The following is a 15125-nucleotide window of genomic DNA, read 5'->3' as shown; positions in this document are numbered from 1 at the left end:
GTTTGTCACATGTGGAGAGTCCAGAAGAAAAAAAATGGACCATTTTACCATTTAAGGTTTTGACCTTTCATCTTGCCAGGCTGACCTTTTACAGCAGCGAGTATCATTTTCACAAGTTTCACCTTCTGCCTTCTGCTGCTGTTACGAGGTCAAAAGTTTGTAAAATAGAAAAGAACTGATAGTTTAACCTCATGATATGCTAAAATTGATATCTATCTATCTATCTATCTATCTATCTATCTATCTATCTATCTATCTATCTATCTATCTATCTATCTATCTATCTATCTATCTATTATATAGTGCCTTTCACATCTATTTATCTATCTATCACAATGCCATTAATATCTGTTTCACAGTGCCTTTCATGTCTGTGTATTTATGAGTATTGTAGGTTTTAACCAATTTCAACTAATCAATATTATTTTTACTTGTGGCTAATGGTTTACTTGCAGAATGTATTAAGAAGGCAGCATTACTTTTATTGTGTATATTGTAATGTATAACCTGTAAGTACAGGTAGGTCCATAAGTATCTGGACAGTGACGTGATTTTCATAATGTGTTGGCTCTGTGCACCACCACAATGGGTTGTATCGTGGATTTGGAGTTGTCCCAATACTTTTAAGCCCCTGAAAATAGGGGTAACCACATATAAAAACATATCTAAACTGCTCATATCTATCTATCTATCTATCTATCTATCTATCTATCTATCTATCTATCTATCTATCTATCTATCTATCTATCTATCTATCTATCTATCTATCTATCTATCTATCTATCTATCTATCTATCTATCTATCTATCCTGCCTACTATGCTTAAAGTAATATCTACTGTATATACTCATGTATAAGTTGGGTCTTGAAACCCTAAAAAAGCGATCATAAAATCAGACCCCGACTTATATGCCCATTCAAAAATGCGACACTTAATTTTTTTTTTTACATCTTTTTGCCTCCTCCAATCTCACATCAGTTCTCAGATGCATCGAATTTTGTTGCAGCAGCACAGTTACCAATTTCTTTTGCTACTTCAATGACGTTTAATTGAAAACCAGCTTCATATTTTCTTCTGATTGAACGATCCATTGTAGATAAGGGATGCTCTTACGATAAAGGTGTATGAGGGTGTGAGATACAAAAAACACAAAATAGTGCAAATGTCACTTCAGAATAGTTTGGGTATTACTGTGTGGTCACGTAGGCACAATAGAGAGTGTGCTCAATGGTTACTCTGTCAGGTGGGCGTTTGCATATCATAATCTCTTGGACCAATAGCATGATTTTTCAACATTTGACTTATACGAATAACATTATAAAAAATACCAGAAATTATACTGTAGAATCAAGTCCCGACTTATACGCCGTAGAACTTATCCAAGAGTATCTATCTATCTATCTATCTATCTATCTATCTATCTATCTATCTATCTATCTATCTATCTATCTATCTATCTATCTATCTATCTATCTATCTATCTATCTATCTATCTATCTATCTATCTATCTATCTATCTATCCATCCTCTGGCATTTCTGAATTTCTTGGCGTAACCAAGTACTGTACATCTGACCCCTTGAACCTGCTGCATTTATCTCATGAGTCAGTAATCCATTATTCAGCCATTGTATTAATCCCACTGATCTGGACATGAAGTCATGAGCCGTCGTGGACAGAACTTTGATTATGAAATTACTGTTGGCTTGCAGTTGTTCTCTAAGTTATAAACACATCCAGTCTGTTGTGGAATGTCTGTTTTGTATTCATGTGCAGATGAAATAGAAATTGAACGGCACCCTCAAGATTTTCTCCTTTTCTTTACAGATAATCAGCATGGGGAAACACGTGAAAAGTTACCATTACATATTTGCCAATCTGGTAAGTGGACCTTCTGTTTCCTTCAGATTTGTGTTGCGTGGCTGCCTGGGATGTTGCCTTTGTAAAGCTTTGCAGAAGAAGTGATACAAGTGCAGTATAATGTTTTAGAAGTGACATTTAATCGATTGTTGTGATCATACATGCTGTAGTACTCCACTGTGCTCTTATTTAGACTTGCGTTTTCATTTATGAGCTTGCTGTTTTTATTTGTATTCTTGTATTCTTTGTAAAGCTCCTTGTTATGGTGTGTTCTCTAAAAGGCACTATAAAAAAATGGAATTTATTGAAGCATTTTTGGTATATAAAGCTTCCTGACTGTCACATTGGCTAATGCTTCTGCCTGACACTTCCAGTGACCCAGGTGTCATTTCTGGAGATGTCACTTTGTAGAGTTTGTACCTTTTTCTTATATCTTGGTGTAGAATCTCCAGTCATACTAAGCCCCCCGAGTGTCCTCCGCGCTCCCACATTGATATAAGCAGGACAGCTGCTGCTGCCAGTTAACAGGTTTTTGTTATGTAGTTCCTGGTGGAGCCTCCCAGGACAAAGTGGCTCCAGATGAGAAGTCTAACAAACAGCGTTTTACCGCCTCTAATGATGCAGATACACACATTTAAAAGAAGTAACCCGCCCTGTATGGCATTACCGGGGGTTCCTCCACCTGAAGCCAGGCTTGATGGGAGTGCCCACATGGTGAGCATCTAGCAAGATGGGAGCTGCTCAGGCATAGCCTAAAAATGCAATGTGGGACCACCGTCCTGTGGACCCTTTACCTTCAGGAAGAGTGTGACCTGGGTGGCAGTCGGAGGCGGGGTGGTCTTGCTGGACTGGAGGACAGACACATAACTTTGTTCCAGAGATGTTCAATTGAGTTTAACACCAAAGCTCTGGCCAGATCGCTCAAGAACATTGACTGACTATTCCCTAAAGCACACCTGTGTTGTCCTGTTGTTGGCCCAGTCTGAGGTCTGATGCGGCCATCATTATGGAATGACAGGTGATCAGCGGTGCCTGGTTTTCGCCAGACATGATGCTCACCTTGGTTTCATCACGTTAACAATTACGGAGGACACTTTATTCTGAGGAACCTTCATTACTGCAATTTTTTTCTGCAGACCATCCCCAGATATGTGTCTTGATACCATCCTGCATCCTAAGCTCTGCAGGCAATTCCTTTGATCTCATAGCTCAACTGTGGGACCTACCATAGTCCAGCGTATACCTTACCATTCAGGCCTGGTCCACTGAATTGACCACAGGTGGACTCCAGTCAAGGTGTGGAAACATCTCTGATGATGATCAATAGACTGGGATGCACCAGTACTTGTGTCCATGGGATATTTCAGTTGCTTGACGAGGGAAAAAAATACATTACTCCAAGAAATGAGCGAAATATTCAATTAAAATGAATTCAAAAGAAATTAATTAGCAGCAGAAACAGGTCACTAATTAAAAACAGGGTTAGAATGAAAACCCGCAACCACTGCGGCCCTCCAGGACTGGAGTTGGGGACCCCCTGCTCTAGAGAATGTCGAGCCGTCATGTCACCCTCATGAAGTCTGTTTGTGACAGTCTGGTCAGAGACATATGCACCAGTAGCCAGCTTTTAGGTCATTCTGTAGGACTCTGGCACACAAATGTGCAGATACCAGTCCTGCCGCTGGGTTGATGCCCTTCTACAGCCATGTCCAGCTCTCCTCCTGGTATCTCCTCCATGCTCTTGAGACTGTGCTGAGAGACGCAGCGAACCTTCCTGTGACGTCACATATGGATGTGCCATTCTGGAGGAGCTGGACTACCAGAATGGGCTGCAGATGCCACTTTGTGCTACCCGTAGCGACAAGAACACTAGCAAAACACCAAACTAGAGAAGAATCAGCCAGGAAGGATAAGGAGAGAGCAACTGACTGTGACCACCATTCCCTTATTGGGGGGGTGTCTTACTGTGCCCTCTCCAGGGGCCTCGTGCATAATGTCGTGCGAAGAATTCACACTAAAACATGGCATAAGGACAAAAGCAGAAATGTTCGTACGCACAATAAAATCCAGATGCATAAATCTGTGCGAACGCCAACTTCCACGTTCTTCCACTCCATAAATCCCGGTCAGCGTGAAAAGTAACGCATGTGCACCCACCTGCCGCCACTTCCCAAACTCCTCCCAGAATTATGCCTCTTTGAATATGCAAATCAATATAAATAACCCTTAAACTCAGCGTTCTGTGAAAATGCAATGGCAAAAGCACGGGGGGATATAGAAGAATTTCAGCAAATACCAAGTGGAGGCAAAGAAAAACGTACTATTTGTTGGTTTAAACAGTGGTATAATCAACAAAAGGAAGTTGATCGCGTGACATAGAATGTTGGAGAAACTCAAAAGCTCAAGTTCACAAAGTCATACAGTGCCCGAAATAAAAAACAAGTTGTCAGATGTCAAAGTCGCTGTGAAAAGGCGAGTCGTAGCCCACTGTCTGAGTGTCACATGAAAGCTTATTAGGGTACAGAGAAAAAAAAAAAAAAATAGGCACACAGTGGGGAAAAAGCATGAAATGTCAACTTTAATAATCTCTAAATTTCCACTTTAATCACGTAGTTTATTTTGCCTATAAAGCAGAACATCATAAACTTCATCTTAAAATCACTTAATGTACTAGTTTCTCAAATCCCATTGTAACTAAAGTAGCACGTTAAATGTTTTGTTTTGTATTTGATCTTCTATGTGCTCTATGTGTGTGAATCACTAAGTGCTTCTTAAACGGGCTTTCTCTTCCTCCGACAGGACACAGAATCCATTACATTCATGATATTGCAGCTCTCTGAATAACTAAAATACTGAGATGTATACGTGATATCATTTTCATGATGATAGAAGTTAAAGCATGTTATTAAACATGGGAACACGGTGACGCAGTGATTGTTCATGTCTCACTCAAGATGCTTGCTGCACCATGCGCGACCTTCGATGAAATACTTTATTGTAGCAGTACTGTCTCTTTCAAACGTACTAACCTTCAATTCCTGTCCTTACTGTTATTTCTCCAAATACCCAATCGCCACACAATCAGCTCTATAATAGACGTTACACCATCTGTAAGCTTAGAACGCCGATAAGGAACATTGAAATATCTTCATAGTACATGTTTAATTATTCTATCCATCTATCCTTCCAGTGTCGCGCCAGCCCCAGCAAGAATACAGTGCGAGGCAGAAACAATCTGTGAACGGGGCGCCAGATCATCGCTAGGGCTGCAACACAGTGTCCTCACATGTTTAATTATTAACAATATAGATTATTTAAATGATGTTAACATTTTATCTGTATAATATAATAAACATTTTTCTGCATTTCATCTTAAAAATGATATCGTCATCATATGTAAATACGCGCTTTATAAAGTGGCTCAGGTTGTGCAATATTATAACTGTATCGCAAGTTTACAGTGAGGTGATTGTACTAATAAGTACAAACAGTTCTACAAGGAGCACTTGATGGACTGATTGAGTGCGTTTATAGTTCTTGGGATGAAACTGTTTGTGAACCGCGAGGTCAGTGCAGGAAAGACTCTGAAGCGTTTGTCGTATAAGTGCAGTTCAAATAGACTGTGCGCATGGCTGAGGCAGCGTGTGTTTGATGCTGTATACTGATAATTCTCTCTCCGATCAGCTGCTGTAAATCTGTGATTCCCCACTCAGATACAATGGTATAAATACTCCGAGTGGTGCAGTGAGAGTAATATGGAAAAAGATGATCCGCTGTGGCAACACCTAATGGGAGCAGCTGAAAGAAGAAGGTGCAGTGAGAGTAACAACGCTAAAGCAGCTATGGTATTTAGAATAGTTTGTCCATTGTGTGGACCATTATATTGGTACACGGTAATTACAATCAGATGCGGTTAATTTCAGTGTATATGATAAAGCCATGTCAGGGATGTGGATCTAAAAATGCAAGGGAAACCACACTGGAACAGTAGCACTGCTTTGACGCTGGGTGCCTCCAGTATGCAAAACCCAGCGGAGAACTTGTGTACACCAAGCATTTAGCTGGCGTGATAATGTGCATGGCTTTACGCCAAGTTTAGGTTTTATACATCTCGATTTCAGCCTGGAAACAGGAGTACGCAACATTTTTGTGCGTATGCACCATTTTTACATGTGGCCCCAGGTCACCTGTTGTCCCTTTCATTTGCACCAAAGCACAATGGCTTCTGCTTCCTAAGTGGACATACTGATAGCCCTGACTGTGGGAGGACTGTGGGGAGATTGTGAAGACTAAGCGTTCCCTTCATTTTTTGGAGTAGTGAATATTTAAAGGATTTTAACTCTTTCAAGGCGGATGTTGACTTTTGTCAAAATTCAGAGGTGAGAGGATAATACCATCCATCCATCCATTATCCAACCCGCTATATCCTAACTACAGAGTCATGGGGGTCTGCTGGAGCCAATCCCAGCCAACACAGGGCGCAAGGCAGGAAACAAACCCCGGGCAGGGTGCCAGCTCACCGCAGGGCACACACACACACCAAGCACACACTAGGGACAATTTAGAATTGCCAATGCACCTAACCTGCATGTCTTTGGACTGTTGGAGGAAACCCACGCAGACACCAGGAGAACATGCAAACTCCACACAGGGAGGACTCAGGAAGTGAACCCGGGTCCCCTAACTGCGAGGCAGCAGCACTACCCACTGCGCCACTGTGCCATCCAAGAGGATAATAAGCACCTGTAAACTGTGGTAAAACTCTCCATTTTAGTTTGATTCCCTTTGCTAGAAGGAAGGTCAGCTTCGTTGCTTCATTTGTCCTCAATTTCCTGAATCACACTCTTGACTTGTCGGACTCTGATTTTTGATGGAGTTTGAACACAAACGTGAGGTACCAGCATCAGCCGATCATTTCCCAGCTGACCATGGGGCTGAACATGTTTGTGTAGCTGCTGTGCCTACAAGCACCATTTGCCTGGGACGACCATCACTTACGAGGACAAGAGGTACAAACCAGATTGTGTCTCACTGCAAATGTCACTGTCACCCACCTGCTTGGTGACGACAGTCAGTCAGCCGGTCCGCCATGCATTCTTGCTGGCCATTGAGCCGCCACCCACGCAACCGCTACCGTCAGAGATTCCAAGCAGGCGCCGACAGCAGCAACAGACGTTTTATGTTGATTCATGTCTGAAACCATTGCTTTGCGTGGTTTTCAGAAAGCTGCATGTTTTGAGAAAAAATATTCAAATATTTAAGCTAAAGCTTCAACATATTAAAAGGGTTCAAGGTTCTTTATTTGCCATATGTACATAAAACCAACAGACAAGGCACATTGGAATTCTTGTGCAGAGTTCTTTCAGAGTCATAGTAAACATTTAAAAAAAATAATAAAACAATATAATAAATAATATGAATTATACCATCACTATACAAGAAAGTGGTAATATCTTCACAAAAAATACAATTATATTGCAGATATTGCACTGTTAAAATATTGCACATTTATCACTCGTCATTTACATGACAAGTTAAGTGAGGTACAATACAATACAATACAATTTATTTTTGTATAGCCCAAAATCACACAGGAAGTGCCGCAATGGGCTTTAACAGGCCCTGCCTCTTGACAGCCCCCCAGCCTTGACTCTCTAAGAAGACAAGGAAAAACTCCCAAAAAAAAACCTTGTAGGGAAAAATGGGAGAAACCTTGGGAAAGGCAGTTCAAAGAGAGACCCCTTTCCAGGTAGGCTGGGCGTGCAGTGGGTGTCAAAAGATGGGGGTCAATACAATACAATACACAGAACAGAACAAATCCTCAATAAAAAATAAAAAATATAATTTTTTTAGAAGTATGGAGCAGAATTTAACAGTAGATGATATCACATAATAAGATTTGGATAATTTTAGAGTCCTGGAGACATCATCCATCAAGCTGCCTCCCCCATTTGGCCATTCCACGGCTGAAACAGTGCTGGGCCAGCCAATCCGATGAAAGGACCCCTCTTTCTCACGATTCCTGCGATCCTCCATCAGGGATGACTTTACCTTAGGCAGGCAAAGCAACGTGGCAGGTGGGCCGTGGCACCAAGTGCCACATTTGAGTACCGAGAAGAGAAACAGAATAAGTGAGGGTTAGTATCCAATTATAACTATCATGTTACTTATGTTTTAGTGCTAATGACTGACAACAGAGATGCAGTCTGTACAGTTAATCAGCAGCTCTAGTCAGGATATGCTAAACTGAAGTAGTGAGTTTTTAGCCGGGATTTAAAAGCTGAGACCGAAGAGGCATCTCTTATAGTAGCAGGCAGACCACTCCACAGTTTAGGGGCCATGTAACTAAAAGCCCGATCTCCCATTGTTATTTTATTAATTCTTGGAATCATAAGCAGACCAGCATCTTGAGATCTTAATGTGCGCTCTGGTTTGTAAGTCATGATAAGTTCAGACAAGTAAGCCGGACCTCGTCCATTTCATGCTTTATATGTTAAAAGAAGGATTTTGAAATCTGCCCTAAACTTAACCGGGAGCCAGTGTAAGGATTTAAGAACTGGAGTTATGTGTTCATATTTTCTTGTTCTTGTAATAATTCTTGCAGCCGCATTTTGGATTAACTGGAGACTGTATAAAGAACAGTTTGAACATCCAGTGAACACCGCATTGCAGTAGTCAATCCTACTAGAGATAAATGCATGAATTAATTTCTCGTCCTGCAGTGGGTTGGCACCCTGCCCGGGATTGGCTCCTGCCTTGTGCCCTGTGTTGGCTGGGATTGGCTCCAGCAGACCCCCGTGACCCTGTGTTCGGATTCAGCGGGTTGGATAATGGATGGATGGAATTAATTTCTCAGAATCCTGTTTATTTAGAAAGCGCCTCAATTTCCTAACATTTTTAGGTAGTGTGGGGTTATTGCACATATTCAGTAATTTTGTTTTTCCATCAGTCTGACTGTGGTGGGGAAGAAGCCATTGAAAAACCTTGTTCAGTGAGTGAGGATGCTGTCCGCTCTGCTGTGTCTCAGGTTGTACATACGGCTTTTGTCTCTGAGCAGAGAGTGAGCTGGATGGAGCGAGTCCCTAATAATTCCCTGTGCTCTTTTCCGACAGCGATATGCGTACATAGAGTCCATGGAAGGAAGTTTTGTACCCTATGATCCTCTCCGCAGTCTTTATGACTCTTTGCAAAGCCTTTCTTTCTGCCTGTATGGTGTTCCCATACCAGACAGTGATGCCTGCTCTCAATCAGTCCTCTGTAGGCCTGGGTAAGAGGGCGATGGTTCAGGCCGGCTTTCCTGAGCAGCCTAATCAAACTGTGACTGTGGTGTTAGGAGTCCAGCTCAAGAACAACATTTATTTCTATAGCACATTTTCATACAAAAAAGTAGCTCAAAGTGCTTTACATATTGAAGAAAAGAAAAATAAAGGACAAAATAAGAAATTAAAATAAGACAACATTAGTTAACATAGAAAAAGAGTAAGGTCCGATGGCCAGGGGGGACAGAAAAAACAAAAAAAAAACTCCAGACGGCTGAAGAAAAAAATAAATCTGCAGGGGTTCCAGGCCACGAGACCACCCAGTCCCCTCTGGTCATTCTACCTAACAAAAATGAAATAGTCCTCTTTGTATTTAGGGTTCTCACGGAAGGACTTGATGATGATGGTCATGCAGACTTCTGACTTTTAATCCATCACTGTTGGAACATCACGATGCTTTGAGCTCAGGTCTGATGTAATCTGCAATCCCAGGAATCTGCCCTCTCCACCTCAGTCCCTTTGATGATAAGAGGCTGTAGAGGAGGAGGATTCTTCCTGAAGTCCAATATTATTTTTTGGTCTTGTCTGTGTTGAGGATAAGGTCATTCTCCTCTCCATAGACAAGAATGTTGTTTACCAGGGTCCTGTACCCTGACTCGTTCCCCCCCCCCCCCCCCCCCCCCCCCAAATCCCCTTGATGAGCCCAAGGATGGTGGTGTCATCAGTGTATTTAATGACGATGGTGTTGTCCTGGGTGGAGACACAGTCATAAGTGTACAGGGTGAAGAGTTTGGGGCCTGTGGGGATCCTGTGCTGATTAGTGTAGGGGTCCGAATAGTTTCTGTAGGCTCTGTATTGCAGCTCAGAAACGAATCCTACACAACGACTCAAATCCATCACTTTAAGATCAAAAAAAAAAAAAAAGTAAATGCAATAATTAGCGTTATAATTCTTCACTCAAAGGACGGCTGCTCTGCGCAATATGCGTTGGCTCCGTTCTGCAATTAGCAATTGTGTTGTTTTAGGCTGCAATATGGCTTCTTGTTAAGTCCTAATTATCATTAACCTTCTGATTCGTAAAGACGAGTTGTCTAACTGTGCCATGGCATTAAACAAAAACATAAGAGAGACAGAATTCCGTAACTCTTTGGAGATGAAGTAATTATAATGGCAGAAAAGAAATCAAACAGCAGCCAGCGATAACAAAGAGACGAGGCGGGTGGCCACTGCCTTGTGCCCCTCGGCCTTACAGAATGCTGCCGGTGTACCTTCTGGTTTGTCGAGAGGTGGATTGGTGTTACAACGCACTGCGGTGCATCTGATGGGTTACTATGGAAACCAGTAGCATTAAAATGAAAATGACACCAATCAGCTGCACACCGGTTTTACTCTTTTTTTTTTTCTTCAATAGAACACAGCATGCACGGTGAACATGGAGAATACAGAATCTGATTAGAAAACAAAATAAAGACCCGAAGAGTGTGAACTTCGGGAAAACCTAAAGGCTGATTAAAAAAGAGAAAGAGCGCTTGGGATGTCAGCTTTGACGAATCCCAACCGATCAGCTGAGGAAATATAATTCAATAAAACGGTAAAGCGCGGTTCAGTCCAAAGGTACAATTGGTAATAGAGATCTTATGTTCCCGATGAAATCCATCAAGCCCAACGCTTGACGCTGTTCCCCTCTCCGACTCCCGAGACCTGTGGGCTAAGAGAGTCAGTGCTGATGATTCACACAGCAGATGTGGTGTGGTCATTTTAGGACAATATTAAATAGTTCCTTTCCAAATACAGATCCCCCCATGTTTAGAAAAAAACACATTCGTTTCCCTGATTTACCCCTCTTATAATTGCACTTAATGTGGAAGATGGACGACAACGTTTTTACCTTTGCCTAGAACAATGCCACCAATACCCCCCAGGTTTCCAAGGAACCCCACCTAACACACACACACTTTGTCAAGAGCTTCCTATGGGTTTCTGTCTGCAGTGTTAGCCGGCATTAAAAGAAGCTGAGTGCATCCTTTCATTTGTGTTATTTGCTTTTCTTTATCTTAGAATTACCACCGTATCATTAAGGAGGGTTATTATTGTAAATATTGTGCCCCCCGTAATGTTTGGGACAAAAACACATTTTTTTCCCTGATTTACCCCTCTGACAATTTCACTGAATATGGAAGCTCATCTACGGACGGATGGATGACGACGTTGTTTCTACCTGTCCCTAGAACAATTCCTCCAGTATCTCCCAGGTTACCAGGGTTACACACCAGTATCGGGCTTTTTCAGGAACTTCCTTTGGGTTTCTGTCTGCACTGTTAGCCAGCAGTAAAAGTTAAGTGCATCCTTTCATTTGTGTTGTGAGAACCCGGGTCCGAACACCACCAGACAGACACCGCTACTTTATAAAAAGCACACGTTTTATTAACAGTTCTCCAGACACACACAGCACTAGCCACCTCTAACACGGGCCTTTCTGTAAATTTCTGTAAATTCTGTATAAATTCTGTGAATTTCCCTTTGGGATTAATAAAGTTATCTATCTATCTATCTATCTATCTATCTATCTATCTATCTATCTATCTATCTATCTATCTATCTATCTATCTATCTATCTATCCATCCATCCATCCATCCATCCATCCATCCATCCATCCATCCATCCATCCATCCATCCATCCATCCATCTATCTATCTATCTATCTATCTATCTATCTATCTATCTATCTCAGTTCGTGGGCCGCCTTTCCTCTCTCCACAGGAGCTTCGTCCCACTCCCACTCCCGACTCTAGCTCCCTGATTGTAGGGAGGCGGCCCCTTTTATTCTCACCCAGATGTGCTCTAGGTTCCTGATGACATTTTTCCGGCAGTACTTCCTGGTGTGGCGGAAGTGCTGCCCTTGCACCTGGAAGCACTCCGGGCGTCTTTGGACGGCTCTTCATTCATCTTCCCGGGTGTGGCGGAAGTGAATGTCTCCCGGGATCTCTGAGGCTCAGGGCGCCCCCTGGCAGTGGCCATGGGCCCCATCTGGCTTGAGTCTCCTTGCTCCTCTCCCGTGGTCCTCTCCCGATCCAGGGTGGTTTCCCCCTCGCGGCCCGGAGGACGCAAACGCCACCCCCGATCCTTCTTGGCATCCCGGCTGGGTCTGTCCCCAGGCCTCCTGTGACAGTGTTATTTGCTTTTCTTTATGTATCTTAGAATTACCACCGTTTCATTAGGGAGGGTTATTATTGTAAATATTGTGCCAACCGTAATGTTTAGGACAAAAACGCGTTTTTTTCCCTGATTTACCCCTCTGACATTTCACTGAATATGGAAGCTCATCTACGGATGGATGGATGACGACGTCATTTCTACCTGTGCCTAGACCAATGCGTCCAGTAACTCCCAAGTTACCAGGGACACACACCAGTATCAGGCTTTTTCAGGAACTTCCTTTGGGTTTCTGTCTGCAGTGTTATCCAGCATTAAAAGGAGCTAAGTGCATCCTTTCATTTGTGTTATTTGCTTTTCTTTATCTTAGAATTACCACCGTAACATTAGGGAGGGTTATTATGATCAATATTGTGCCCTCCGTAATGTTTGGGACAAAACCACATTTTTTTCCTAATTTACCCCCCTGACAATTGTACTGAATGTGGAAGATGGATGATGACGTTTTTACCGGTGCCTAGAACAATGCCACCAATACCCCCCAGGTTTCCAAGGAACCCCACCTAACACTCACGTACACGCACACACACACGCACACACACCAGTATTGGACTTTCTCAAGAGCTTCCTTTGAGTTTTCATCAGTAGTGTAAGCCAGCATTAAAAGAAGCTAAGTGCATCCTTTCATTTGTGTTATTTGCTTTTCTTTATCTTAGAATTACCACCGTATCATTAGGGAGGGTTATTATGGTAAATATTGTGCCCCCCGTAATGTTTAGGACAAAAACACGTTTATTTCCCTGATTTACCCTCCTGGCAATTGCACTTAATATGGAAGCTCATCTACGGACGGATGGACAATGTCGTTTCTACCTGTGCTTAATGTAATGCCTCCAGTAACTCCCAAATTTCCAGGGACCCCCCCATACACAGCACTATCGGGCTTTTCCAGGAGCTTCCTTTGAGTTTTTACGTATCTGTTGTGTAAGCCAGCATTAAAAGAAGCTAAGTGCATCCTTTCTTTTCTTTATCTTAGAATTACAACTGTATCATTAGGTATAGGTTAGGAGCAGGTGCTGATACAGCACATCGGCGAACCCACTACATGACAAACCAACTCAGGATCCCAGATTAGGACCCGAGTGCAACCATGCAATGGGTGACACCTCAGCACCACACTACTGTAGTTCAGATAGAATGGAACCAGTGTAAGGTTAGGGAAGGGATATTATTGTAAATATTGTGCCCCCCGTAATGTTTAGGACAAAACCACATTTTTTTCCCTGATTTACCCCCCTGACAATTGCACTGAATGTGGTAGATGGACGACTGCGTTTTTACCTGTGCCTAGAACAATGCCACCAATACCCCCAAGGTTTCCAAGGAACCCCACCTAACACACACACACACCAGTATTGGACTTTCTCAAGAGCTTCCTTTGAGTTTTTATCAGTAGTGTAAGCCAGCATTAAAAGAAGCTAAGTGCATCCTTTCATTTGTGTTATTTGCTTTTCTTTATCTTAGAATTACCACCGTATCATTAGGGAGGGTTATTATGGTAAATATTGTGCCACCCGTAATGTTTAGGACAAAAACACGTTCATTTCCCTGATTTACCCCCCTGACAATTGCACTGAATACGGAAGCTCATCTACGGACGGATGGACAATGTCGTTTCTACCTGTGTTTAAAGTAATGCCTCCAGTAACTCCCAAATGTCGGGGGACCCAATATACACAGCACTATCGGGCTTTTTCAGGAGCTTCCTTTGAGTTTTTATCTGTTGTGTAAGCCAGCATTAAAAGAAGCTAAGTGCATCCTTTCTTTTTGTTATCTTAGAATTACAACCGTATCATTAGGTATAGGTTAGGAGCAGGTGCTGATACAGCGCATCGGCGCACCCACCACATGACAAACCAACTCAGGATCCCAGATTAGGACCCGAGTGGAGCCATGCAATGGGTGACACCTCAGCACCATACTACTGTGGTTCAGATGAAATGGAACCAGTGTGAGGTTAGGGAAGGGATATTATTGTAAATATTGTGCCCCCCGTAATGTTTGGGACAAAGACACATTTTGTTTCCCTGATTTACCCCCTGAGAATTGCACTGAATGTAGAAACTCATCTACGGACGGATGGACAATGTCGTTTCTACCTGTGCCTAGAACAATGCCTCCAGTAAACTCCCAAGTTACCAGGGACACACACCAGTATCAGAGCTTCCTTCAGGTTTCTCTTTATCTTAGAACTTGCCGTGCAAAAAAGAACAGTGAGGAGGGCCCTGCCCGGCTCCCCACTCCTGATGTTACGCCCTCGGCATCGCAGCCTCTGTCCAGCTCCTGCAAGTGAACTATGATACCTGTGCCACCGCTGTAGGGTCCAGGTATGGCCTCATGCTACCAGTAGTGATGCTGACAGGCGCCAAATGGAAAACGAGTGACAAAACAGATGAGGAGGGAAAAATGTCAGTAGCCTCCCTCCTCCTGTTAAACCATTCATTCCTGATTTTGGGGGTCGTCTCATTGTTGCCCCTCTAGTGCACCAAAGCCCCTCTGCTACTTAACTGACCAGATCAATAGCCCAGAAGTGTCATTGACTTGATGCTGTACTCTCATTAAAAAGGGTTCCTTTAATTTTTTGAGCACCCCAGTAATACTATAGGTTGAGTCAAAATTTTGTTAACACTAATGGTTTATTTTTATCTTGGCCACACGTTTCCAGGTCGTGGTGGACCATCGCCATGGCCTCCACACTCCCCTGATTTGATTTCTGGCTATGGAGTATGGTGAAGGAGCGCATGTATAGCAGGAAAGTTTGTGATATCAGTGACCTGAAGGACAGAATATCA

At 42.7% G+C, this 15125-nt stretch overlaps 1 protein-coding gene across 1 annotated transcript in view; it reads left to right on the top strand.

Annotated features, from left to right (window-relative positions):
- Positions 1–15125, top strand: part of gria1a (glutamate receptor, ionotropic, AMPA 1a) — a 421062-nt gene that overhangs the window by 199813 nt on the left and 206124 nt on the right. Inside the window, 1 exon segment of the mRNA XM_028813093.2 lies at positions 1828–1881. Within this exon segment, the coding sequence (XP_028668926.2) occupies positions 1828–1881 (54 nt within the window).

Source organism: Erpetoichthys calabaricus, chromosome 11 (assembly GCF_900747795.2).
Source record: "Erpetoichthys calabaricus chromosome 11, fErpCal1.3, whole genome shotgun sequence".
Lineage (NCBI taxonomy): Eukaryota > Metazoa > Chordata > Cladistia > Polypteriformes > Polypteridae > Erpetoichthys > Erpetoichthys calabaricus.
Note: the sequence above shows the minus strand (reverse complement) of the source record. Positions and strands in the feature narration are given on the sequence as shown.